We start from the raw sequence: 27,144 nt of genomic DNA on the forward strand, positions 1-27,144 counted from the left end.
GGGGAAATGAAACAGGTCGCGCGCAGATCTTGGGGTGTCGCGGGCGCGCGTGCACGGCAGCATCATCACGCGCAGCATCTTTCGCCCACCGACAACTCTACATTTCTCTTCATATATACTTTTCAGACAGAAATAGCCTTTTCCATCGCGTTGTATCAGGAAATATCGCTCTCCGGGATAACCGTGAGGATCTGTGCTGCCGGATTAAGAGTGTTTTCATGGAAAAATGGCGAGATGGGCTCACGCGTGTCTGCTGCTGCTGCTGATGGTGATTCTCGGCGGATCCTGGACCGCAGTGAACGCGCTCACATTTCCTCAGCATTACACGTAAGAAGAACATTTTTACATGATTACATGAAATAATGTCTCATTCCTACTGTATTAAATGTAAGACACCCTGTTACACAGCACGAAACAAACGCTCGTTTCAACAGCACCTCACAAATGAAAATGTTAATTCCAGCATTTCCACAACGTTCCACAGAAGAAAAGCTCGTTTGCACAACAGGATAGGTTAGAAACATTCGTTGTCAACAACGTTTCTCATAAGAAAAGCTCATTTACACCATATGTTTTGCCTATACTTAACAAATGTTCTTTTTCAGACTTTTTTCACCTTATTTACCACAAGAAATTAGTTTACACAACGCCAGTCGTAAAAAAAAGAGATTATTTACTTGTAGCATGTAGCCTATATGGAGTTTTCATTTCCACAATGTTCCAGAAATGTTCAGTTCTCTGACAGTACTAATGATTTCCATGGCATTACAGTAAGACATATCAATACCACATTTCACATTAGAAAATAGTCATTTGCACATTAATATTTGATTACATGTAAGAAATACTTCACAGCGTAACGTAGAAATTTCCACAAAGTTTTTTTTTTCATTTACATTAATTTCTACAGCATTACATTGAGAAAATATAATATCCAGTACACTGTAAAAATGCAGGGTTCCACACCATGTTTCAACACAAATCGATTAAGTTTACAAATTAAAGTGAACTAAACGTAAAACAATTGATGTCTCCCAGTAAGCTCAAGAATTGCGTTGATTCAGCTCATTTAAACTAAGTAGATTGAACAAGTAGCAAAAATAATTTGAGTGTTTGCTCATTTACACATTTAACATACTGTAAGAATAAGGAAATTTTACAAGGGTAATCATATTAAGGGCTGCACGGTGGCGCAGTGGGTAGCACGTTTGCTTCTCAGCAAGAAGGTCACTGGTTCGGATTTCTCAGCGGTTGCTGGTTCGAGTCAGTTGGCGTTTCTTGGTGTGGGTTTCCTCCTGGTGCACTGGTTTCCTCCACAAGTCCAAAAACATGTGGTACAGGTGAATTGGGTAGGCTAAATTGTCCGTAGTGTATGTGTGTGATTCAGCGTGTATAGATGTTTTCTAGTGATTGGTTGCGGCTGGAAGGGCATCCACTGCGTAAAACATATGCTGGATAAGTTAGCAGTTCATACTGCTGTGGCGACCCCAAATTAATAAAAGGCACTAAGCCGAAAAGAAAATAAATAAAGGAATAATCATACAAGAAACTCATTTACACATTTCAGCATATAAAAGGAGTAATACTTTTAAAGTAAACTCATAAAAAGATTTCTGCTGCTTTTTCAAACTACTTATTTTAAATAAGTTAAAAAAAAATCTGCAGATTTATTGGGGGAAACTTAATTGTTTTATGTTCAATCTAGTCAGATTAGCTATTTTCATTTAGTGGATTTGTGTGTAAATAACAAAAAATGTATTGTGTGGGAACCTGCATTTCTTTACAGTGCATGTAAGAAATAATCACTTCCACAATATCACAAGTAAAAAGTACTCATTTCCCAATGTTAAATTAAAAAAAAAAAAAAAAATATATATATATATATATATATATATATATATATATATATATATATATATATATATATATATATTAATTTCCACATTATTACACACAACTTATATTTTTCAAAACAACCAACCACAGAGTTATGGGTTTAGTGTATATCAATCTGTAAACATTTATTTTCTATTTTAAATTACTAAAATAAATGTGCGTTATGGAAATGACCAAAACAGTTAGTGAGTTTATAGTACACAACATACTTTGGAGAAATTCTGTGAATTAAACTACACAACCCAACCGATTAATGCTAATTAAAAGGATAAGTGTTGCTCTCTATAGAACAAAAATGATTGATTTTATTTTATTTGACATTTTTGCATATATGAGGGAAAAGCTTGGTTATGGTTGTGACATCTCTCTGTTATGGATGTGACAGATGTGAAATTGGCACTTTTGTGGCTTTGGTAAATCAAATAAAATAGTTTGAAAACACTTACAGAGACATTTTTGAGTATTTTGACAGTACTGTAAATCATTAGAATAAAAGCTATCTCTGAGAAAAGTTTTCACTATTTTGGTGAAAATGTATTTTTTATGCCATTTGATGTTTACATGGAATTGATCAGTGTTGATTGCTAAAAAGTTCAATTTTCACATCATATGTGAGCAGTATTTGTTTCCACTGCATTACACATATGACGACGTGATAATTTACACAACATTGCATTGAAAAATTGTATTTCCACAACACAGCACTGAGAAAAGCTAATTACCCTGCTATTACACATAAAAGTTATCCATTTACAAAGAACTCCACTGCAAAACTAATTTACCTAAAATTATATGTAATGAATATTAATAACTGCAACATTACATGAGAAAAAAATATCCAGTTCTTTAGCATTCCGCAAAAGAAGTGATCATCTATCTATCTATCTATCTATCTATCTATCTATCTATCTATCTATCTATCTATCTATCTATCTATCTATCTATCTATCTATCTATCTATCTATCTATCTATCTATCTATCTATCTATCTATCTATCTATCTATCTATCTATCTATCTATCTATCTATCTATCTATCTATCTATCTATCTATCTATCTATCTATCTATCTATCTAGTCTGCCTTTCGTCCGTCCATCCATCCATCCATCCGTCCGTCCGTCCGTCCGTCCGTCCGTCCGTCCGTCCGTCCTTCCTTCCTTCCTTCTTTCCTTCCTTCCTTCCTTTCTTTCTTTCTTTCTTTCTTTCTTTCTTTCTTTCTTTCTTTCTTTCTTTCTTTCTTTCTTTCTTTCTTTCTTTCTTTCTTTCTTTCTGTCTATCTGCCTATCTATCCATCCATCCATCCGTCCGTCCGTCCGTCTGTCCGTCTATCCATCCATCCATCCATCCTTGCTCCCTTCCTTCCTTCCTTTATTCCTTCCTTCCTTTCTTTCTCTCTTTCTGTATATCTGTCTATCTATCCATCTATCTATCTATCCATCCATCCGTCCGTCCGTCTGTCTGTCCGTCTGTCCATCCGTCCATCCATCCATCCATCCATCCATCCATCCATCCATCCATCCATCCATCCATCCATCCAATCCATCCTTCCTTCCTTCCTTCCTTCCTTCCTTCTTTCCCTCCTTCCTTCCTTCCTTCTTTCCTTCCATTCTTTCTTCCTTTCTTTCTTTCTTTCTTTCCGTCTGTCCGTCCGTCCATCCATCCATTATCAGTGTAACCAGTCAGTGTTCTGTGGATTTAAGCTGATCTTCCTCTGTAAAGTGAATATGGGTCACAGCTCCTCATTTCCCTGCATCTCTTGTCTGTGTCTCTGGGGAGAGTGTGTCAGGTAATAGGCAGCAGGGAAGATCTCAATTGTGTGTGTGTGTGTGTGTATGTGTGTGTTTCTGGGCATGCTCAGATCAGCTGCTGAGAGTGCATCAGGATCGCCTGAATCACTGACACACACACCCTGATACACTCTCACCCCTACATATTGTGTAACACATGCTGTTAAATGTGCAGTGAACCAGAGCATGTGTGTGTGTGCGAGCATATGTGTGTGTGTGACAGAAAGTAGAGACTGTGTGTGACTGAAATCTTAATGCATTCCTCCAGAATAATGAAATCTCATCTATGATATTAATTTCCCAAGCGGCCTGACATCAACACTTCAGCTAGAAGCGCTAATGCTAATAATTATAGTTTTATGCTAATAGGTTTTCAATATTTAGCGCTGTTTGAGTCTCATCCCCAAACACAAGTACAACAATAATTAGAAAAGTTAAATATTTGCATAATGTTTGCATATTTGCATAAAACTGTTATTTGCTTGCCCATTTAAAATGTAATATATGCAAATATGACATTTATGCATGCATGTAATGTAATATATATATATATATACAGTTGAAGGCGGAATTATTAGCCCCCCTTTGATTTTTTTTTTCTTTTTTAAATATTTCCCAAATGATGTTTAACAGAACATTTTCACAGTATGTCTGATAATTTTTTTTTTTTTCTGGAGAAAGTCTTATTTGTTTTATTTTGGCTAGAATAAAAGCACTTTTAATTTTTTTAACAACATTTTAAGGTAAAAATTATTAGCCTTAAGCTATATTTTTTTTCGACTGTCTACAGAACAAAACATCGTTATACAATAACTTGCCTAAATACCCTCTCCTGTCTAGTTAACCTAATTAACCTAGTTAAGCCTTTAAATGTCACTTTAAGCTGTATAGAAGTGTCTTGAAAAATGTCTAGTCAAATATTATTTACTGTCATCATGGCAAAGATAAAATAAATCAGTTATTAGAAATGAGTTATTAAAACTATTATGATTAGAAATGTGTTGAAAAAATCTTCTCTTCGTTAAACAGAAATTTTGGAATAAAATAAACAGAGGGCTAATAATTCAGGGGGGCTAATAATGCTGACTTCAACTGTGCATATATATTTAAATACTCACCAGCCACTTTATTAGGTACACCTGTCCAACTGATCATTACCTCAAATTTCTAATCAGCCAATCACATGGCAGCAACTCAATGCATTCAGGCATGTAGCTATGGTCAAGACAATCTGCTGTAGTTCAAAGCGAGCATCAGAATGGGGAAGAAAGACTATTTAAGTGACTTTGAATGTGGCATGGTTGTTGGTCCCAGACGGGCTGGTCTGAGTATTTCAGAAACTGCTGATCTACTGGGATTTTCATGCACAACCATCTCTAGGGTTTACAAAGAATGGCCTGAAAAAGAGAAAATATTGAGTGAGTGGCCGTTCTGTGGCAGCACTCATTACAACAGAGGTATGCAGAAGAGCATCTCTGAACACACAACATGTCCAACCTTGAGGCAGATGGGCTACAGCAGCAGAAGACTACACCGGGTGCCACTCCTGTCAGCTAAGAACAGGAATTTGAGGCTAAAATTTGCACAGGCTCATTAAAATTGGACAACAGAAGATTGGAACAACGTTTCCTGGTTTGATGAGTCTTGATTTCTGCTACGACATTCATGAAAGCATGGATTCATCCTGCCTTGTCTCAACGGTTCAGGCTGGTTGTGGTGGTGTAATGGTGTTTGGGACATTTTCTTGGCACACTTTGGGCTTATTAGTACCGATTGAACATCATGGCAATGCCACAGCCTACCCCAGTATTGTTGCTGACCATGTCCATCCCTTTATGACCACAGTGACCTTCTGATTTCCAGCAGGATAACGCTCCATGTCATAAAGCGTGAATCATCTCAGACTGGCTTCTTGAACATGACACTGTACTCAAATGGCCTTCACAGTCACCAGACCTCAATCCAATAGAGCCGACAAATCTGCAGCAACTGCGTGATGCTTTCATGTCAGTATGAACCAAAATCTCTGTGGAATTTTTCCAATACCTTATTAAATCTATGCCATGAGGGATTAAGGCAGCTCTGAAGGCAAAATGAGGTCCAACACAGTACTAGTAAGGTGTACCTAATAAAGTGGCCGGTGATGTATATGCATCTAATGTATTTGAACAGATGTACATAACTGTAATTTTAATTGCTGAATAAATATATATGCAAACTGCATTTTTTTTCATATATGTTGCATATATGACATGCAACATAAATATGTGAAATTTAAATCTGAACTTGCATGTCATATATGTAATAATTTGCATATTTTTCCATAAATTAAATTTCTATAAGTTTCTGATGTCAATAATAAACACTCACTAACATTAGCATCCCAAAACATTGTGTCCAGTTCTCCATGCTTTCAATTAAGAGTGCTTATTAAGTGCCTGACCTGCAGAGATCCCTCGACGTGATCCTCTCGTGATAATTGACAGCTCTGATTTAATTAGTACGGGATTACGGATGCGAGACGACCTGAACTTATGTAATATAACGTAACTGCGGTGGAGCTGTAATCACGTACAGATCTGTTGTCGTGGAAACAGGTGATGTATTTATGATCAGGCTGCAGGCTTGTGATTTAAGCGTACGTGCTGTTCTGTAACAGAATCGAGGGTCTAATGGAGTCGAACGAGACCCCTCAGATGTTAAATAATTCATCTGCATCTGTTGGACTGTGTTTGTTTGTAGGCTGCATGTTTGTGGACTGTATAAACACATCGCTTTACTCTGCATTGATTCTATTGATTGGTTTAGCCGGCTGTGGGGACATTATATCACATTCTGTCACTGAGGCTGCGTGTGGTATGAATGAGGACAGTAGATGTATCATTTTCTCTCGCAAGGGATGTAAAATACTGTATAATCCACCCGCTGCAGTGTTGCAGAGGGAGACAGCAAATAGATGTATCATTAAAAATGTGGAGTCAGCTGTAGGTAACACTGCATAGCGTGTAGTCTTCATGTTATTCTGGGGAGATTTATTTTAGAATATTAATGGGCTGGCTGTGTATTATCCCACAGAACGCTACACAAGAATTGATTAAAGTATAAAATGTACAGGCGGTTCATTCCACTGTGGTGACCTCTTATAAATCAGAGACTAAGCTGAAGGAAAATGAATGAATTATTGTGTATAGCCTTGCTTATTTAAAGACTTTCATTTAAAAAATTTAATCATAAAATTTTTTGGCTTCCAGAATGTTCTGAGAATGTTATTTTTTTGGTTTCCAGAACATTTATTTAAGGTTTGATTAAGTAAGCAAGGAAAGTTTTCCTAATAAAATTCAGTTTTTGAGTTGTGGAACGTTATTTTAACGTTCCCCTAACATTAGTCTAATGTTCTGATTTCTCAAACCTCTTTAATCTGTTATTATTTACACTGCTGTACATCAGTATCATCCAAAAAATATTACAGTAGTAAAAATAAAATAACAACCAAGTAACTAAACAGTTCATAAATCAACAAAAATGTATATATTTAAAAAAATTATTAATTTATTTCCGTTAAATTGTACAATACACCAGTGCATACACTAGTCGTTTTAACACCAGGTTCTTTAGTTAGAGAGGGAAACGTTGTAGGAAGGTTAATGTTTGATTGCAAAAAAATTACCTAAATAAAAATAACCTCTCATGCAATGTGCTGGAAATGTTATTTTTTGGTTACAAATTACAGTTTTTCTCTGTCATTTTGGTGCATTTCCCACAACACTATTTACATTTGCACAACAGTTCATGCATTTCTCAAAACAATTATTCATTTGTGCACATCATAGTAGCAGTTTCTCATTCTTTCCAACAAATTGCAAATGCTTTTGGCCATGCATCAATTTCTTTCATACAAGTCTCTGCTGTTTAACATTATCAATTGTTTATGTCATGTCAGTCATAATTAACTAAACTTGTGAATGCTGAATAGTCACTCCATATAAAACTAACAGTCCTCATTTCATTACTCGAGTCATTACAAAAATGTTGAACTAGTTGTCAAAATCTAAAAAAATATTTAAAAAATAAAAATAAGATTTTATGCTTTTTTTCCTTTAAAAATGTCTTCTAAATTGAACAATTTCATAAATGATTTACAGACTTGTGTATGTTGTAGGTCCAGTTCCTATGTGTAATGCAATATTGTTTACAGTTGTGCACAGCTCTATCCAAATGAAGTTAATGTATGTTTATGTTTTAGCAGGTAAAAACATACCGTGTAATAATAAAAGGATGATCTCACACACACACACACACACACACACACACACACACACACACACACACACACACACACACACACACACACACACACACACACACACACACACAGTTAACGTTAGACCCATAAATAATCTGTTCAAAGAATAAAGCGAAAGCAACTGGTGCTGCTTACAAAAAGACAACTCTGGAACTCTTGATAGCAGTAAAACTGTGTGTGCATGTTCATAACTTTTGGTCTATTTGAAAGAGAACCGATCACTTCAGTTGTGTTTCTAAAACACAGTTGCTTCACGCAAGGAAACAGGAGTGCTCATCACCTCAGCTGTTAGCTCGAGTGATTATCCTCTCATTCAGTATTCACCTGCTTTTTTTATTGCTCGCGCAAACCCAATTATTTTTTTTCAGTCATGTTGTGCCTTTGCATGCAAATTGGACTGTCCTTATTGTCTAACCCTGCTTTTAGGAATTATTATCCAGGAAAATTATTTACAACCAGCCAAAGTGGCTAGTGGGAGAATCTTGTCCTACCCACCACTGCTGAAATCTATTTCCATTTGGCGGGTGTTAATGTCAACCCCTGGATATTATTGAAATTGCACTGGTGTTGCGTAGGCCTTAGTGGAATTGCTCAGTTTACTATTATTATTAGAGACACATGCCTGATAAAGGTAATCCCTACTGTACCGTACCATTCACGCTACACTTTGGTATGCTTTTATGTCCGTTTCCATTGTCAAAAGGTACCAAAAATGGCCTGTTTCCACTGAGTGGTATGGTACTGGTCGATACGGGTCACCATTATCAGGCTTGTGTCCTGTGCCTAAAAAAGTGTAGTGTATGACAGAAAGTTGCAGACAATGTCATTCTTGCTCAAGGAAAATCATTCACATATCATATGAAAAGCACTTTTCCCAAAACAGATGATTATACACAAATGGCCCATTTCTACTAAGTGGTACGGTACAAGTTGGTACATAACATACACATTCTGTGTTCGTTGTGACACAAGGTGCCATCAATATCATAAAAGCCTTTAGCTGTGACAATCAATCAAATTTTTTGCAGTTTTTCTCCTCGATTTATATTTTCTTTTGTTCCTCAACTTTTGACACTTTCTTGCTCCACTCCAAGGTCAGTCCCATTATTCACCCCACAGGCACATTTTCAGCATTGACAACTCTTCCTCTGTGATAAAAACAAGTCATGACCAGGACAGAAGCTGCTATTTGTGTTAGCTGTCAACATAAACCATATTTATTCTGTTTATATGTATATATACATAGTCTATATTGCATTTTCAGCAACAATACCACAAAACATCACAATTTATAGAGCTACAATGACAGAAATCACTGAAGTATGTCTTTAAACCTAGAGAAGAATCTGTTTTTCTGTTGTGTGACGATGGTTGTTGTTGTTGTTGTTGTTGTGTTGTGTAGGATTATGCACTGGGCTCGACGCATTGAACAGGAGATCGACAGAGTTTTGCAGCATATCAGCGGCGCTCAGCAACTGAAGGGGGTAAGATTCTGTCTGTCTGTATATGTGTGTGTGTGTGTGTGTGTGTGTTTCCAGTATCCCCGTCAAACATGTGCTCATTACCGTGGGTCTGGCTCACATGTCAAACACCCACAATGAAGAACTCTCACACTCCTGCACAGTCCATGCTGGGGAATATAAGAATATAATGATCCTGCCATTCCCCCACTGAGAACCTGCAGTGTGTGTGTGAGTGTGTGTGTGAATGAGTTCATTCTGGAGCTCTCTCTTTGTGTGTTATAGTGTGTGTGAGGGTGTATCTTGTATTCCTAATGTTGTGGGGACCAAATGTACTAATAAATATAGCACAAACAGTCCGATTCAATCTTGTGTGGACTTTATTTGGTCCCCTTGAGGAACAGAAAAGTAAAAACGGCTTATAAATCACTCTAGCTTTTTTTTTTTTTTAAAGTAAAGAATTAAGTATTTTTAAAATAGAAAATTACAGATTATTTCCTTTTGAGGGTCGAGTTTAGGGGTAGATGGATAGAATATACAGTTTGCACAGTATAAAAATCATTAGGAAGACCCCATAAAATATGAAAACCCAATGTGTGTATATGTGTTTATTTTGTATTCCTTATGTTGTGTGGACCAAATGTCCCCACAAGTATAGCGATACCAGTTAATTTTGACCTTATGGGGACTTTTGTTGTTCCCCATGAGGCAAACACTCAGAAATGACACAAAATTAAGTATTTTGAAAATATAAAAATGGTGATTGTTTTCTGTAAGGGTTGGATTTAGGGGTATATTTGGGGTGCGGGCAGAGAAAATACAGTCTGTACAGTAGAAACATCAATAGGTCTATGGGAAGACCCCAAAAAGATAGCTAAACAAGTGTGTCTGTGTATGTGTGTGTGTTTGCTCGCATCACTCTGAGTGAACAGATGGTTCGCCCCTCTGATGCTAAAGTCATTCATATACCCAGAATGCCACAGTGCTGTCGACAGAACACTTCATGGATGATGATCAATACAAGCTTATAACAACACATTTAGTTGCATTATTCCTCAAGATATCATAGTAATATTATACATTTACATCAATACATTTCTGGTAATAACTAATGACATGCTTATAAAAGAGCAGTTGATCTGGTAACATTCAGACAGGAACAAAAAAATCCCCTGATCTGTGAGCACTTGGCTTTATCTTCATTTAAATAAAGAAGATGAACATTGGTTACAGTTCTTGTGAGCACAGCTTCTTTAAAATGAATAGATTGAGGTCTTTTTTTCTTTTTTTAGGTACATTGAATAAAAAATGTCTGCTAAAATAAATCCAAAAGAGATTGAGCACCCTTAAATGAAGAATGAAATAAAAAAGCATCTGTCCCATTAATGTGATCTGAGATTAAGAAACACTCCAGAAATACTTGTTGTGCGACTGTCATCTCTTCTAAAGCATTCTGACCTTAAACTAATGCTGCTGACCCCTTAACACTTGACCTCTGACCTCGACTTTCATCAGTCTGTGTGTGAGGAGTGTGTGATTGTGTCGGTTGACATACTGTACGTTTTTTTTCTCTTTCTCTCTCTCTCTCTCTCTCTCTCTCTCTCTCTCTCTCTCTCTCTCAGAGTTTGCTTTTACGCATTTAAGCTTTTCTTTGGTTATGATTCCTTACATTTCTATAATGCACTGCATTTTGGAGTGGTCTGAAGTAGCTTTATCACTCGGAGGTAAAATAAACAAAAACAAAATAAAGGCCAAACTGACTACATATAGGTTTGTTTGTATTTCTACACATTATATGAAGTGAATCTGCTTTTTTTTGTCATTGCTGTTTAGGAAATGCAAGGTTGTGTAATGGATCGTGTAAAGGCTACGATATAATTGATCTATTTTGGTTTTCTCTTTCGAATAACAAGTTCACGCCTTTCATCTCGACTCATTGTCTTGATTTAAATGGCGTGTCTGAAAGTTCGAGTTGTCAGTGTCCGTGTGTGTATGTTTGATGGTCCTGTATTGATCAGAGCTCTAAACAGCTCTTGTTCTGGACTCAGAGGTTATTTAGGAGGTTAATGAGGCTTGTCTTCAGCCACGCCACTGGATTACAGCAGCTGCTGTCTCTCACTTCATGCCGGTGCACAAACACTCATTTACACCAGGAGAGATGGCTGGAAAATGGGTTTATTTTTAGAGCATCACATCTGACAGGAAGTTACACGGGTTTCCCAGCCTTAAGCATTAATAATTTAAAACACAGTCATGCAGTTCACTCACCACTCCATTATTTTCTTGGTTGTGGATGTATGTTGAAGTCAAAATAATTCACCATTTTCAAATATTTCCCAAATAATGACTGGTAGAGCAAGGACATTTTCCCAGTATTTCCTATAATATTTTTTCTTTTGGAGAAAGTCTTATTTTGGCTAGAATAAAAACTGATTTTATTTTTTTAAAAACATTTTAAGGTCAATATTATTAGCCCTCTTAAGCAATATTTTTTTCTGATAGTCTACAGAACAAACCATCATTATACAATGACTTTCCTAATTACCCTAACCTGCCTAAATAATCTAGTTAAGCCTTTAATTGTCACTTTAAGCTTTATAGAAGTGTCTTGTAATTATGTTTATGTTGAATTATTATGTTTAGAAATTTGTTGAAAAAATCTTCTCTCCGTTAAACAGCAATTGGGGAAAAATATACTTGGCGGTAGGGCTGGGCAATATGGCAAAAATGCTCGATAATCTCAATAATAATTTTCCATATTGAACGATAACAATGTATATTTCGATAAAAGTTGTTATGGTTCCAGATATAAAAGAGTACCCCAACAATGGTAAAATCAGAAATCGTGGTAAAAATCAGGTGAGGGCTTTTCTTTTTCTAGATTGCTTTTCAAAACGCTGTCGGTTGGGTTTAGGGAAGTGGGTGGACGGGTCAATTGGTGCTTTTTAAAGCACTATCAGTTTGGTTTGGTTCTCTCAAGGTTTTTTTTCTTCACTCTCCTATCAGGTGAAGTTTTTTTTCCCTCTCCGCTGTCGCCACTGGCTCGCATGGTTCATGATTGGTAGAGCTACGCATCGATGAATTTGCTCTTTAGTGTTTGATCTCTCAGTAATGATTTTAAATCACACTGAACTGAGCTAAACTGAACTGAACTTAAACACTAAAAACTGAACTACACCGTTCCAGTTACTATGACCATTTATGTGAAGCTGCTTTGAGACAATCTTCATTGTAAAAGCGCTATACAAATAAAGCTGAATTGAATTGAAAAGTTTAGGGAAGGTGGTCAGTGAGGTTATTGGTCGGTTGGTCAGTCAGTCGACAGCGGCCTCTGGTGGATTTACGCGAGAAGAGCAGGCAAGAATGCCACTGTTGAGAGAAAGTTTAGATCTCAAAAAGCGTACACAGCACCCTCTGGTGGATTTGCGACAAACTGCAAAAAACGTAGCTCCAGTGACGTATTTGGCACTCTTCACAAAATGTATCTAAGGCTTCGTTGTTAAAATGACCCTGGGCTGATTTTAACTAACTATTTTAAAATAACAGTAAAGTTTCAATGATAGTACTGTATTTTAATAACAAAGACTTTGCCTTTCAAATATTTACCAGCATTATGAATTGTTTAATCAGATGTAGCTGATGATTATTTTCTTTATTTTGTCAGAAGTCTTTAAGGAGAAAAGCATTCTTTCTCTTCTTAAATCAGCTGTTAAAAAGAAAACTGACCTGAAGTAATAGTAATCGTGATGCCTCATCAGATGATCATTGTAACCTCGTTCACATCCCTCCACATCAAAGTTACACTGGTCGCATAATATGATAAGTAGAATATATTGTGTCAAATTTATATTTGAGCAAAATTAAACATAGTGGCACAGTGGCTCAGTAGTTAGCACTGTTGCCTCACAGTAAGAAGGCTGTTGGTTGGAGTTACACAAAACCCCCAAAAATTAGAAGGTCCATAAAATGGCAAATAAATAGTGGCTGAAAATGTGATGCATCTCTAATGTCAACACTCTTTTTAGATTTCCATTGTTGCACACTGCTACCAGAAAATATAAAATTTTTGAGGACCTAAAATTTGCAGCCCTAAAGATGTTAATTAATTTTCTTTTTAAAGAGCTGTTCAAATTGGTTTTCATGAAATAATTAAATTTGCAGGTTGTTGTCCTTCATTGTAGACAGTCTGTAAAGTTAATCAAACAAGTGCATGTTTAAGAAAGTATTGTCTCTTAAATTAAAGATTTGACTCTAAATTTCCATAATGAATCATTATATTTTCAGATTTTCGCCTGCTAATGATCCACATCAATCAAAGTATCACATTTGCATAATCTCTGCCTACTAGTGACATACAATCAGTCTGAAATTGGCATTTCGGTTTCAGACACGAATGGGCCAATCAAAACAGACTTGGCCAGGTGATCAATCAAAGCAGAGCTGGCTTATGGAAGGGAGGGGTTTATAGACCTGAAGCCCTGAATTGATTCAAATGAACCATATAAGTATTATAATTGCACAATTATTCTAATATTAAATACAGATTGTGTGAAAATATCTTTATTTTTTATTTTTTTGTCTTAGATGCATTTAAGCTAATTCTGGGGATATTCATTGTCTATGCTATATATATAAACTGCTCTTTAAATTGTTGTACTTTACCAATGATCTTCAAATCAATCGCTTTTTCCCATTCATCAATAGTAACTTAAAGTATCATATTTAGTGTTGTCTCAGTTTTTTTATGCATTTAAATAAATGCATGCAAATATGTTGTGTCTTTTACAAAAAACACATATGTTATGCTGAATTATTTCCCCCATATGTTAACATTTTGAATTTAAAAACAATAAAATAGACTCGTGCATTTATCATTATGTCGGCATATATAAAATTAAAATATTTAAAATCTTGGGTGATTTTTTTTAAAGGAACTTAATCATTTTTATTACATATGGAATAAATTCATTTCAAATTAGATTAAAATATCCTTAGAGACACGATGACTTGGTTTGAAGGTTGCTGGTTTGAATCCAGGCTGGACCAGTTAGCATCCAAAGACATGTCTTATACAGTAGGTGAATTGGTTAAACTAAATTGGCCATAGTGCATGAGTGCGTGTATGAATGTGGGAGTGTATGGGTGTTTCCCAATACTTGGTTGCAACTGGAAGGGCATCCACTGTGTAAAACATATGCTGGATAAGTTGGCGGTTCATTCTGCTGTGGTGACCCCTGATAAATAAAGGGACTAAGCCAAAGGAAAATGAATGAAAGAATGAATAATATATCAACAGTATCAGATAAGCACAACCTCAGTGAGACAAAAAGTTCTTTAAAAAAACTCACCAAGGATGTTGATGTTGTTTCAGATCTACTTGGAAAAGAAAAAGCACTTCAGTTTGGTCAGAAACAACCCTCGAGACATTGTAGAGAAAGTAGCGACTGACATCGAGAGACTGCTTGCCAAGAAACGCAAAGCACTGGAGGTAAGATAACACACACACACTCTTCATTTGAGATTAATCTTGACTGTTCTGATCCATGTTGTTCCTTCAGAGACTGGCGAGTGAAGCGGAGCGTCTTCAGAAAGAGCATCGCTGGCAGGATGGAATCAAGGTCAGATGACCAAAACACAATTATTTTATTTTAATTTTAACATTCACAAACTCTCCAGACTTTTACTTTCACTTTTAACATTGCTTTTTTTTGCATGTGTATGCGAGTCATCTGAGTCAATTCTGATCTATGACTCTTAATTCTTTTTATCTGATTCATTCAAATGAACCGCATCAATTGAGCGTTTCATTCCTGAATCGAGCGTATCGCTTTTTTCCTCATTCTTTTCCATCTGTGTAACTCAATCTAACCTCCTCCTCTGATATTCCCATTGGTGTGTCCCTGATCCAGATACGAGCTTTACACACACAAATGCTGTGAGTCATGATTTCATGAGTCTGTAGCCTGAGGCTCTGTTGAAGCCCAATAGAAAGTGACGTCTCGTTTTTCTGACTGATTTGATTCATTAGAGCTGTTCAGCTTTGGACCAACCACACACACACACACACACACACACACACACACACACACACATATGCTCATCTGAGTGTGAGTTTGTCATGTGTATCATATGTTTTATGAATCTCCAGACTCTCGAACTGGATTCAAACAGCAGCTCTTTGTATTTCTGTTCTGTGTGCGTTTATTTCAGGAGGAAAATATTGAGTATTATAACTCTAAAGCAGAGATGGATTATGTGAGTACATCTCTATCTATCGCTCATGTAAAAACAAAGATGATATCAGACAGTTCAAATGTGTAATGTCAAGGAAAATTATGCTTTCTTGATATGTTTTTAAGAAATATTCACGCATTCATACACCATTTTCTTTTTAGAAGCTGGTAACTAGAGGTGTGCGGTATTTGATGATGTGATTATTATTATTATTTTGGTTTTGTCAATATTTCAATCATCATTTCAATCATCTTCATAATAATAATATAATTCAAGTTCTATATGCCAAAAAACTTCTGGCATGGGTTATTTATTTATTTATTTATTTATTTATTTATTTATTTATTTATTTATTTATTTAAAAATTCTATTATTAATTTATTACCAAGGAGGGCTTTTATAAACTACAATACCTTAGATTAGATTTTTTTAAAATATTATGAAAGGACTGTTCATTAAGTATGATATATTTAGCTAATTTCACAAAAGCAAGAGGGCTGTTAGCTTAAAAAATATGAAAGGAGAGTGGTCATAAATATTATTTAGATTTTATAAAACTAGTCAGTGATTTGTTGCCATTTATTGGTGGCTTTTCATTTCATATTTATTTATTTTTCTATCCATAACCAGCACAGTCTAACACACTTTGCAAAATGTTGCTAAATTATCATTGTCGTTATTAAAAGACCTCAAGGTACATTTTCATCAATAAACGCAAAAATAGGTATTTGTGAAAGTAGATTACATGTAAAGTCAATGTAAACACGCAAGTGGGGACAAATCTACACCAGGCAGTGTGAATGATGCAAAATGTGTGACATATTTGCCACAAATACTCAGTATTCACTTCAGTCTTGTGTTCTGGCGCAGGTTAGAAAAATTGTGAAAGATGCGCTCATTCACGTGATGCACATATTCACTCTGCATTTGGTGTGAAACTAGCTTAGGACAGGGATTTGTCACCACCTACTGGTGTTTTTTTATTCATTTATTTATTTATCTATTTATTTATTTATTTATTTAGGCGAGGCAGTGCTGCAGTAAGTAGTGCTGTCGCCTCACAGCAAGAAGGTCACTGGGTCGCTGGTTCGAACCTCGGCTCAGTTGGCGTTTCTGTGTGGAGTTTGCATGTTCTCCCTGCCTTCGCGTGGGTTTCCTCAGGGTGCTCCGGTTTCCCCCACAGTCCAAAGACATGTGGTACAGGTGAATTGGGTAGGCTAAATTGTCCTTAGTGTGTGTGTGAATGTGTGTGTAAATGTTTCCCAGAGATGGGTTGCGGCTGGAAGGGCATCCGCTGCGTAAAAACTTGCTGGATAAGTTGGCGGTTCATTCCGATGTGGCGACCCCGGATTAATAAAGGGACTAAGCCGACAAGAAAATGAATGAATGAATGAATTAATAAATAAATTTTTTTATTTCTTTTTTTTTTTATCCGTAACCAGCACATTTTAACACACTTAACATTTTTGAAAAATTTTTATTTTCAAAAGACCTTAATAAATGCAAGATTAGGTATTGGCGAAAGTAGGTTACATCTAAAGTCAATGTAAACACACAAATAGGGATAATCTGCACAAGGCAGTGCAATTGATGCAAAATATGTGACACATTTGCCGCAAACAAGCAATATTCACTTTAATCATGTCATCTGGCTCTGGTTTAAAAAAAGTTTGCATGAGATTTGCAAAAAACATCCGGCGAGAGAATTCTACTCTGAGTGATGCGCTCATTCACGTGATGCGCATATTCACTCTGCATTTGGTGTGAATCCAGCATAAGACAGGGATTTGTCACCTCCTACTGGTGTTTTTTGTTTCATATTTATTTATTTATTTGTTTGTATATTTTTGATTTATTCATAATTAGCGCAGTCCAACACACTCTACCAAATACTGCTAAATGATCATTATCAAAAAACCTCAGGGTATATGTTTCATCAATATCGCACACCCCTACTGGTTGGATCAACTTCTAACTCCAAAACGACTATTTTGCATGTTCACTTATCACCATGTTACAATGATTTTACGGTCATACTTGAGCTGAAACTGTGGAATATCATTTATATGTGATTGTATCATTTATCTTCATAAGGACGGTGAGGACATTGACTCTCAGATGTCCTTGAAACTGGATTTTGTGTACGACCCAAGCTTCAAAAACCAAGTGAATTACTCGCACACTGCCGTCCAGATCCCCACAGACATCTACAAAGGCGGTGAGGAAGCAGACTGATGCTGGATGTCTTCCGAGAGTCAGTGAGAGTTCATGACGTGTGTGTGTATATATGTGTGTGTGTATGTAGCTCCAGTGATTCTGAATGAGCTGAACTGGACGCAGGCGCTAGAGCGAGTCTTCATTGAGAACAGCAGAGATGATCCCTCATTGCTTTGGCAAGCATTTGGTAGTGCCACCGGTGTCACCAGATATTACCCAGGTATAATTTTAAATGTGTTTCCAATTCTCTGATTGAAGACCAACACGGTATGCTTTACATATGTGGTAAAACCAGCCTATCAGATTGCATTCTCAGGGATGAGAGTTATTAATATCCAAATAAAATCCAAAATCTGTTATATATTTTGTCTTTTAGCTGCTCCCTGGAGAGCGCCAGATAAGATCGACCTTTATGATGTACGACGAAGACCCTGGTAAAGCTCTTTCTGTATATTTAAGCCTTTTTTTCCAGCATTGATGATATGGTTCATGCATCAAGTTTGCTTAGGAAAAAGAAATGTCAATGACACTATTGTTGAAGTACATTTTAAAATCGGTAGTTTCAAATATCGTGTTGACCTTGTGTCTGTGTGCTCATATATATCAGGAGTTTAAACTGACAAGACATTAAAACGCATGCAGATATTTTGTGGTTGCAGGATTAAAGGTGTAGTTCACCCACAATTGACAATTTCTTCATCGTTTACTCTTGCCTCATATGGTTTTAAACATTTATGAGTTTCTTTCTTCTGTTAAACACAAAAGAAGATCAATAAATCTGGTTAATGGCGCCGATTGATCTCCATATGAGGATAAAAATGACTATGGAAGTCAATGGATTGCAGCAACCGGCATTTTTCAAAACACCTTCCTTTGTTTTCAACTTAAGAAAGAAACTTAAATAGGTTCTGAAAAAGTGTTGGGTGAGTACATATGGCAGATTTTTCTCTTTTTTTTTTTTGGTGAACTATCCCTTTAATCAATGAGGGAAAATACAAATGGATTGGTCTAGGGGAATTTATTAAGATAAACACACAAAATAATACACAACAAAACTAAGGCTGAACACAAAGGAGCACATCTCCGTGTCTGGACAGCAGCTCAAGTCACCACCTTTAAAGTGCCTCCGCCCTTATTTGTAGAGGAGGCGGGGAGTTTGCAGCTCATTTGCATTTAAAGAGACTCGCATTAAAAAAAGTAAAAGCTATTTACAGAAAAGAATTTAAAAAAAGATCTGTGAGATATTTTGAGCTGGGGCTTTACACGCACAATGTGGAGAGTCTTGTATGTTATATATTATTAAATCTTGTAAAAAAGTTAACAAAATGACCTCTTTAAAGAAATTATTTATTTATTTACTCATTTAATATATAAATTCACTTAGTTAATAAAATTTAAAAGATCTATTATCCACAGCTGTTTAAGAAAAGTTGTCAGTCTTTGACAAGTCAGTCAACGTTTGTGGGTGGGGCTTAAATATAAATATTTATTTGTTCACTCTTGTATTCCTCAGGTACATTCAAGGAGCGTCGTCACCCAAAGACATGGTCATTCTTGTAGACGTGTGAGTATGTGCATGTCATTTAGAAACTACACATTTGGCATTTTTTTATTTGTTGGTTTGTTGGTTTGTTTGTTTAAGATGTTTCCCTCCACAGGAGCGGCAGCGTCAGCGGGCTCACATTAAAACTGATCAAAGCTTCGGTCACAGAAATGCTCGACACACTCTCCGATGATGATTATGTCAACGTGGCCAGGGTAAGTCAGCTATTATGAACATACCATGATGCATTTTTTTTGCTGGTTTTCAATTGACTTTTTTTATGGATTGTATTTAGACCAGTGGTCTACTGAAAAGCAAAAATGTCAAAATAAATGCTGTCTTATTTTTCATAACATTCACAATGTGTGCATATCCTCTCATAACTCTCAGCTTGCAGAAATATCAAATATATAACATTTTTATATATTTAGAATAAGCGAGAGGAGACATAAGGAAGACCTATTTTTATACTTGTCAGTCACTGTGCTGTTTATCTATGTGAGATGCAGCAAGAGATGGTTACATCCATCAGAGCAATAGTGAGAGATCTCTATGGATCTGACATGCATGTGGGAACAGTGGGCGGGGGGAACTAGCTCATTTGCATTAAAAGCAGAGGCAACAAAAACAGCTACAGTGTCATAACAGCCCAGATTCAGAGAGGTAAATTAAATAATTTGATGGGTATTTTGAGCTGGAACATTATAGACACAGTGTCTGTAGACACAATCTTAAATCTTGAAAAGGGGGGAAAATAGGTGTCCTTTAAACTCTATTTTCTCTTTCTGTGGTAGTTTAATGAGAAGGCAGAGGCAGTGGTGCCCTGTTTTGATCACCTGGTTCAGGCCAATGTGCGCAATAAGAAGATCTTCAAAGAGGCTGTGCAGCAGATGCAGGCCAAAGGGACCACCGATTACAAATCCGGCTTCCATTTCGCCTTCAACCAGCTCCTGAACGTAAGTCAACTACTCATGAGATCCTTATACACGTCCATCTAGTGCATTTACACTAAATAACAATAGAAAAGTGTTCAGTCAACATCAACATGAACAGTTTAAACACTGGAGTTAATGAGTAGTTAAGGATAAGTTAATGGTGATGTGCCCCTCCAAGTAAAGCCATGACATAATTATACATTAACAACTTCATGTTGGATACATTAATTAACAAGCATGTACTAACAAGAAATTAAGGTAGCTGTTACTTACATATGAACTGCAAAAACCTCTAAGTGCCGTTTGAAATTTCCACTAAATTTTTTTACATTTTTTTTTTTAGTCTTCTATGTTTATGTTGAATTATTTCACTTTAAAGACCATGAAAATAACTTATTTTTGGCATAAAAGGGAAATTACTGAACCTACATACATGAGCCTGATAAAAACGCTCATTTTAGAAGAAAATTTTAGATGGTATTTAGAGGTTTTTGCATCTGAACTCTTCATATACTTTCTATGTGAATTTATCTTTTGATATTTGACTGCAAATGTCACATCCATAACTCTGGCATTGCTCCTGTTTCTCATTGTCCTGCAGAAGACAAACGTTCCTCGAGCCAACTGTAATAAAATCATCATGTTGTTCACTGACGGCGGAGAGGACCGAGCGCAGGACATCTTCGAGCAGTACAACTGGCCTAATAAGACGGTCTCATCATTACTTACTATTTTATAAAAAGATATGACTTCCTGTTTCTCTGTGTGTTTCTGCTGTGCTGTTGTCAACTTGAAGTGTGTGTTCCTCGTAATTAGCCCTTTTCCTCCAGTGAAACCGCTCGTTTGCTGTCTAATCTGCTGGGGTAATTGTGGGATGTGCACTGGTCTCTGCAGGTCCGCGTGTTCACGTTCTCGGTGGGGCAGCACAATTACGATGTCACTCCGCTGCAGTGGATTGCATGCTCTAATAAGGGTAAGACACATGCTCATTTAGCGGAGATGCTAGCTGCAGAGTACTGTGGAGTGGCTAGAATTTCAACTGTGTGCCCAGAGCATTTCATAATGGCTTCATTCTGGGTTCACTATACTCGCTTCGCGCTCCATGACCACTCCATCACAAATCTTTGGCATGTCAGTGTTTCTCTCCCTTTACACTCTACAATTTTTAGTTGCTTGCCCAAATTACTTATTTAAAACCATCTGAAACAACACAATTCTTGAGATTTTGTCAGTTCAATCCACTTAAATTTGTAAAAGCTAATTAGTTAGCTTAATTCCTTCATGTTTTCCCAACACAAATATATTGCGTGGAACCCAGAATTTTTTTACATGCGTACACTGAAAAAAATGGTGGGTTCCCGGTGTTTTCTCCACTGGAGATTACTTCAGGTATTCCTAACAAATTACAACTCCCAGAACTCTTTGCACCCATCAACTTCTGCAACAGCTGACAATAATCCGGACACTCACACACAGACACAGCTGTAGCTTGTTTTCACTGATTACATGGAAATATATATACACTTCACTTTCACATTCACATTGCTGAGTCTTGTTTCTATGAACACTATGAAGCATTTTTTTATTGTTTGATTTCCCGTGTTTTGATTCTTGCCTTGTTCACCGTATTGATTATTTGCCGCCTAACCAGACCTTTTGCCTGTATTTTGACTAAATTTATTGGATTACCTTTATGCTCCTGTTTTTGACCATTGCCTGAACGATCTTTCCTTTAATAAACTGTATGTGGATCTGCACATCTTTTGACATCGTCCACTTCGTAACAGTTCCAGGCAATTCCTACATGTTGTCTCAACACAAAATGATTAAGTTAATTTAATGGTTTTTACAAATTTATGTGGATTAAACAAAAAACAATTAAGTTACCACCCCCCACCCCCTAATTTTTTGTGTATATGCTATAGGGTTAATTACGACGGATTTGCCTGAATTTGGCCTAGAAAAATCAAAAAGCTTTTCATACTTACAGTCAGTTGAGGTGTAAAAGTTTGATATAATTTTACAGGAAACCTTCTAAAATTACATAACACGCTTGCTGTTTCCTTTCGAAGATGCAAATTACATTTATTTCTGGAATGTTGTTTAAAAAATTTGCAAACAAAATGTAGCGTTTTCATTCAATGAGTTAAAGAGAATCAAATCGTAAATCCCTGATAAATTGGCAACAAGTATCAAAAAGAAAAACAGAATTTACTCTGGTCTGAGAAGATGCCGGAGTCTTTTTCTTATGTAATAAATTACTTTCTGCTAACTGTTTGTTTCCAGCACATTAGCACACAGAGGAAAAAAATAAATGTGCCTCTATCATATCTATGCAGTTGACCCTTTTCACAAGACGATGATGACATGTTTTAACAGATTTAACTTGTCTAATATGTCAGTTTTAAAAAAGTATACTTTGTTTTCCCTCATTTTTGCATTAAACAAAAAAAAAAATCATGTTTATTTTTGGGGTTTGTTTGTATTTGTGAACAAAATAAGTGAATTTGATATTGCTCTCTCTACTGGCTGCTGTCTCACACAATTATATTTTCGCCAAAAGCATTATCTTAGAGTTTTACTTTTGTTATTTGAGCAAGTTGTAAAGAAATGTATTTTTTTACTCTCCTATTTACTGAAATTTAACGTTTGCCCAACTGTAGTGACTTTGCCTGCTGAGAAACCCAAAAATGTGAAAAAGGTCTATATTGCAGCTGAAGGGAGACAAAATACCTTTTTTTCTTCTATAATTTCCACCTACATACATTTTAAGTCTCCCCATACCTTCCATACAGTTGTATAAATGTGATATTCCAGTTTTGTTGAACAGAAAAACCCTTACATAAAAATCTGCTGAAATTGAAAAATATTATTGCATGTTTGTTATTTATCCTGTGATGAACCAGAAATCGTGGCGAGTAGAATTGGGCACAGTTTAGTGCAGTCTGTCAAACTGGCACAGTAACATCAGGCTTTTCTCAAAGGCTGGTTATTTTACAAATTATGGGGGATAATAACACTTTGAAAGATTTTAAAGTGATTTTAAATCCCTTAATATTAAGAATAAAAATACAGCATATACTAGACAACAAGAGACATATACAGATATACATGTTAAGCCGTTTTATAAACAAAACTACCAGATTCCACACACTAGTGGGTTTAGCCATGGTCACACTAAAGTATGAGCTTGTGAAAGTCATATTCTGTCATCAATATTTGTCAAAAGGGGCAGGATAAAACAAGATAATTAGGCATTGATAAAGCGAGCGATTTTTATTTCTGAGGTCACGTTTTGATCGTCGATTGGTCTCATGCAATCACATGATGCGGTTTTGCAGATCTGAGTTCACCAAGCTTAAACTTTGGAATGCAGCGACATGCAAAATTTGTTGCATGAGCTTGAGTTTTTAGTCTCCTGAATTCATATTAGTTTGAATGAAAGTCTATGGAGTGGAAAGTAAAGTGTGACTGCCGCTTTAAAGTCCACATGAACCGGGAGCTGCGTATTTTGTATTGTGATGCAGTTTTTATAGAAACTGAATATTAATGAGAAAACAGTGGGCATGGCTAGTTGACAGTTGGAGGGGTGTGCTTAAATATGTTAGCCATGCCCAATACCTCAGACACACATAATCTGAGACTTTAACTTTAAGATTTTTTCAGATTCCAATTTTAGATTACAGGGGCAAACATTTTTTTTTCTTAATAACATCCGCAGCTGTATTGTTCACCACAAAATTGGCAATGTGAGCTAACAAAGTCCATATTGTTAGTTTTAATTTCATGTGTAGTTTAAGGTCCTAAAGTATGCTACTGGTGCCACTGCACCATATGTCAGCGCATTAACCACTAGGTCAATGGTTCTCAAACTGTGGTACGTGTACCACTAGTGGTACGCAGGCTTCCTTCTAGTGGTACGCGGAGGAATGAAGTATGTCATGTACATGCTACACACATGTAAAATTGTATCAAAAATGATGTATATATATGCCATATATGACATTTAGCCTATATTTCTGAGGTAATTTGCCACTTTTTTTTAACTGTGCAGAGGTGTAGCTGTTTTACTGGGCCTTCTACGCTATTGTATTTCAATACTGCTCATTTTGGTGGTACTTGGAGAGACAATTTTTTTCTGAGGTGGTACTTGATGAAAAAAGTTTGAGAAACACTGCACTAAGTTATTGCGCCGATGTTAGTTTTAAGGATATCTATAAGCTAGTGTGCTCCAAAACAGAGACAAAACTAGACTTCAGAAGATATAAGACGGATATGAACATGTAAAGTGTGCAGTTTGTCACTAAAACATACATCAAAATCAAATACATTTACAAAGCACAGTAAAAACAACAGCAGTTGGCCACTGTGCTTTACAAAATGTCTGCTAAGAGAAACATAAAATAAGCATAAAAAAAACACAGTGCATTTACAAACATTAAATAAAATGAGCATTTTACACAAAACTGAGGCGTTTATTTTATATATAAGCTCAATTTTATATCTAAAACAATTCAAACTATATTTAAAGCTGATAAGTAACTGTATTTCACTGAACGAAAAAAAGATTGATTGGTCTGTTGGTTGAACACAATCCTCCAAGATGGAGCACTGGTTGAGACTTTCACAAAATCCTCTTTTAGCTTCGGGCAAAACACACACGCTGCGCTCACATACTCCAGCTAATTGAGTTTTTTCCTGTAGATGCACTGAAATATGAAAACATATGTCTATATATCCTTTGTTATGTAAGTTGATTTATATGGCGATGCATGTTGAGATATACATGTGACATCTCTTTGAGCGTCTCTCTGTCTCGGCAGGATACTATTTTGAGATCCGCTCCATCTGTGCCATAAGGATTAACACCCAGGTGAGTTATTCAGACACACACTCACACAAACACAAATATGAATGTGAGTTCTATTATGGCTGAGAGAACAAAGCGAAGGAATGCTGTGAATGTTGATTTGATTTTAGTGCACTTGTAATTGAACTGTTTCATGATTTGACAACAAATAAGCAAAGTCTTTGTGATTCAAAACTCAAACTCAGGAGTAAAATAACTGTTCAATGAATTGATTTGTGACTGATTTGTTTTATGTGATGTGCTTTGCTCAAATTGTCACACAATCTCAGTATAAGATCGACAAAACGCTTGAAGACTGTAAATGAAATTGATTAAAATGTTTCATATTGAATTTTCTCTTATCACAAGTGTTTGTTTAAATGAATCATTCATTTGGTTCTCTCATAAATATTTATCATCTCACAAGTATGAGAGAATCAAAACACTTCAGTTCTATGATCCAAACTGATTTAAAATTCAACAACAAGAGTTTGTATCAATAGTTTAAAACAAAAACAACATAATTTGGCCAAAAAAATAAATAAATTGAATTACAAATTTAGGCGGAGTGATACACTTAATTTATTTCAGTGAATATGCTTAAAATGTTCTGTGAATCTTTTTGTTTATGATTTATGTGCATCAGATCTTTATGTGAATTAAATGAATTGACTTAAAATAAATTATTATTTCTACTAATCTTCATTTTATGAAAAAGAAATCCATTTAATTAGAACATTTCAACTAGATTCATTCTTTTATATCACATCTTACCTGTTTTTATGTTTTGTTTTGTTTTGTTTTTACACATTTTTATTATTTGTTTTTATTTTTATTTTACTTGTTTCTTTTATTCTTGTTTATGTAAAGCACTTTGAATTGCCAGTGTGTATGAAATGTGCTATATAAATAAACTTGGCTTGCCTTGCCTTGCCTTAGATTTTTTGTCATATTTTTTAATTTTATGATTCTTTGTACCTTAAAACAAGCAGAAATCTATTGTTTCAAAGCAAATACATTACTTTAATACTGAGATGTGTTATCAAAATTATCAAAAATATTTACATTCATTTATTTAAAGTATTTATTTATTTTTCTAAAGTATTATTTTATATAAAATATTTTTTATTATCTATTTATTTTAAATATTATTATTTTTTATTAAATATAATTTACATGTATTTAATTATTGGCCATGTTGCCTAGTGTTGAAGTATTAGTTCACCCAAAAATTTAAATACAATTTTTTTCAATGTTATTAAATAATTATTTTAATTAATTACTTGCCCTCATGAAATTATCATTTATAGACAGCAATGATCCAGAGACTTTCAAAGTTTAAAAAAGGAACCATTGTCAAAACATTCCTTCGGAGCATTGCTGTCTATGGAGGATGAGGGAGCTCTCTTGTTTCATCTAGACATCTCTTAAATTTGTGTTCCAAAGATGAACAAAGGTGGCTTGAAATGACATGAGAATAATCAATTAATATCATATGTTTCATTTTGGGTGAACCAGCCCTTTAATATAATTGCAAAAGCAGGCTTTTATGAACTCATATTTTGCTTTATTATGTGTGTTCGTGTGTGTCAGGAATATCTGGATGTATTGGGTCGCCCGATGGTTCTGGCAGGCAGAGTCGCCAAACAAGTACAGTGGACAAACGTCTATCAGGACGCCCTGGTGAGAGTCTCCTACACATTTCTGACTGTGAAATATACAGTTGGAATCAGAATTATTAGCCCTCATGAATATTTTTTTCCCAATTTGTTTAATGGATTTTTTTAAGCACATTTCTAAACATAATATTTTTTATAACTCATTTCTAATAACTGAATTATTTTATCTTTGACATGATGACAGTAAATAATATTTGACTAAATATTTTTCAGAACACTTCTATACAGCTTAAAGTGACA

At 35.6% G+C, this 27,144-nt stretch overlaps 1 protein-coding gene across 6 annotated transcripts in view; it reads left to right on the top strand.

Moving 5' to 3' along the window:
- Positions 1–36: 36 nt before the first annotated feature.
- cacna2d2b (calcium voltage-gated channel auxiliary subunit alpha2delta 2b) overlaps positions 37–27,144 on the top strand; it is a 60,789-nt gene continuing 33,681 nt past the window's right edge. For 3 of the 6 annotated variants that reach the window (XR_015521307.1, XM_087303159.1, XM_087303160.1), the window contains exons 1-15: positions 37–327; positions 9,390–9,471; positions 14,819–14,935; positions 15,006–15,065; positions 15,658–15,702; positions 17,776–17,899; positions 17,987–18,118; positions 18,275–18,332; positions 19,412–19,462; positions 19,557–19,656; positions 20,236–20,397; positions 20,978–21,088; positions 21,271–21,349; positions 25,200–25,249; positions 26,819–26,908. Coding sequence is in view for 5 of the 6 variants with exons in the window: in XM_087303159.1 (XP_087159285.1) it covers positions 227–327; positions 9,390–9,471; positions 14,819–14,935; positions 15,006–15,065; positions 15,658–15,702; positions 17,776–17,899; positions 17,987–18,118; positions 18,275–18,332; positions 19,412–19,462; positions 19,557–19,656; positions 20,236–20,397; positions 20,978–21,088; positions 21,271–21,349; positions 25,200–25,249; positions 26,819–26,908 (1,362 nt within the window). In the remaining variant the exon portion in view is untranslated. 6 annotated transcript variants of the gene reach the window in all.

This window comes from Danio rerio, chromosome 22, assembly GCF_052040795.2.
Source record: "Danio rerio strain M-AB ecotype USA chromosome 22, GRCz13ab, whole genome shotgun sequence".
NCBI classification, from domain to species: Eukaryota; Metazoa; Chordata; class Actinopteri; order Cypriniformes; family Danionidae; genus Danio; species Danio rerio.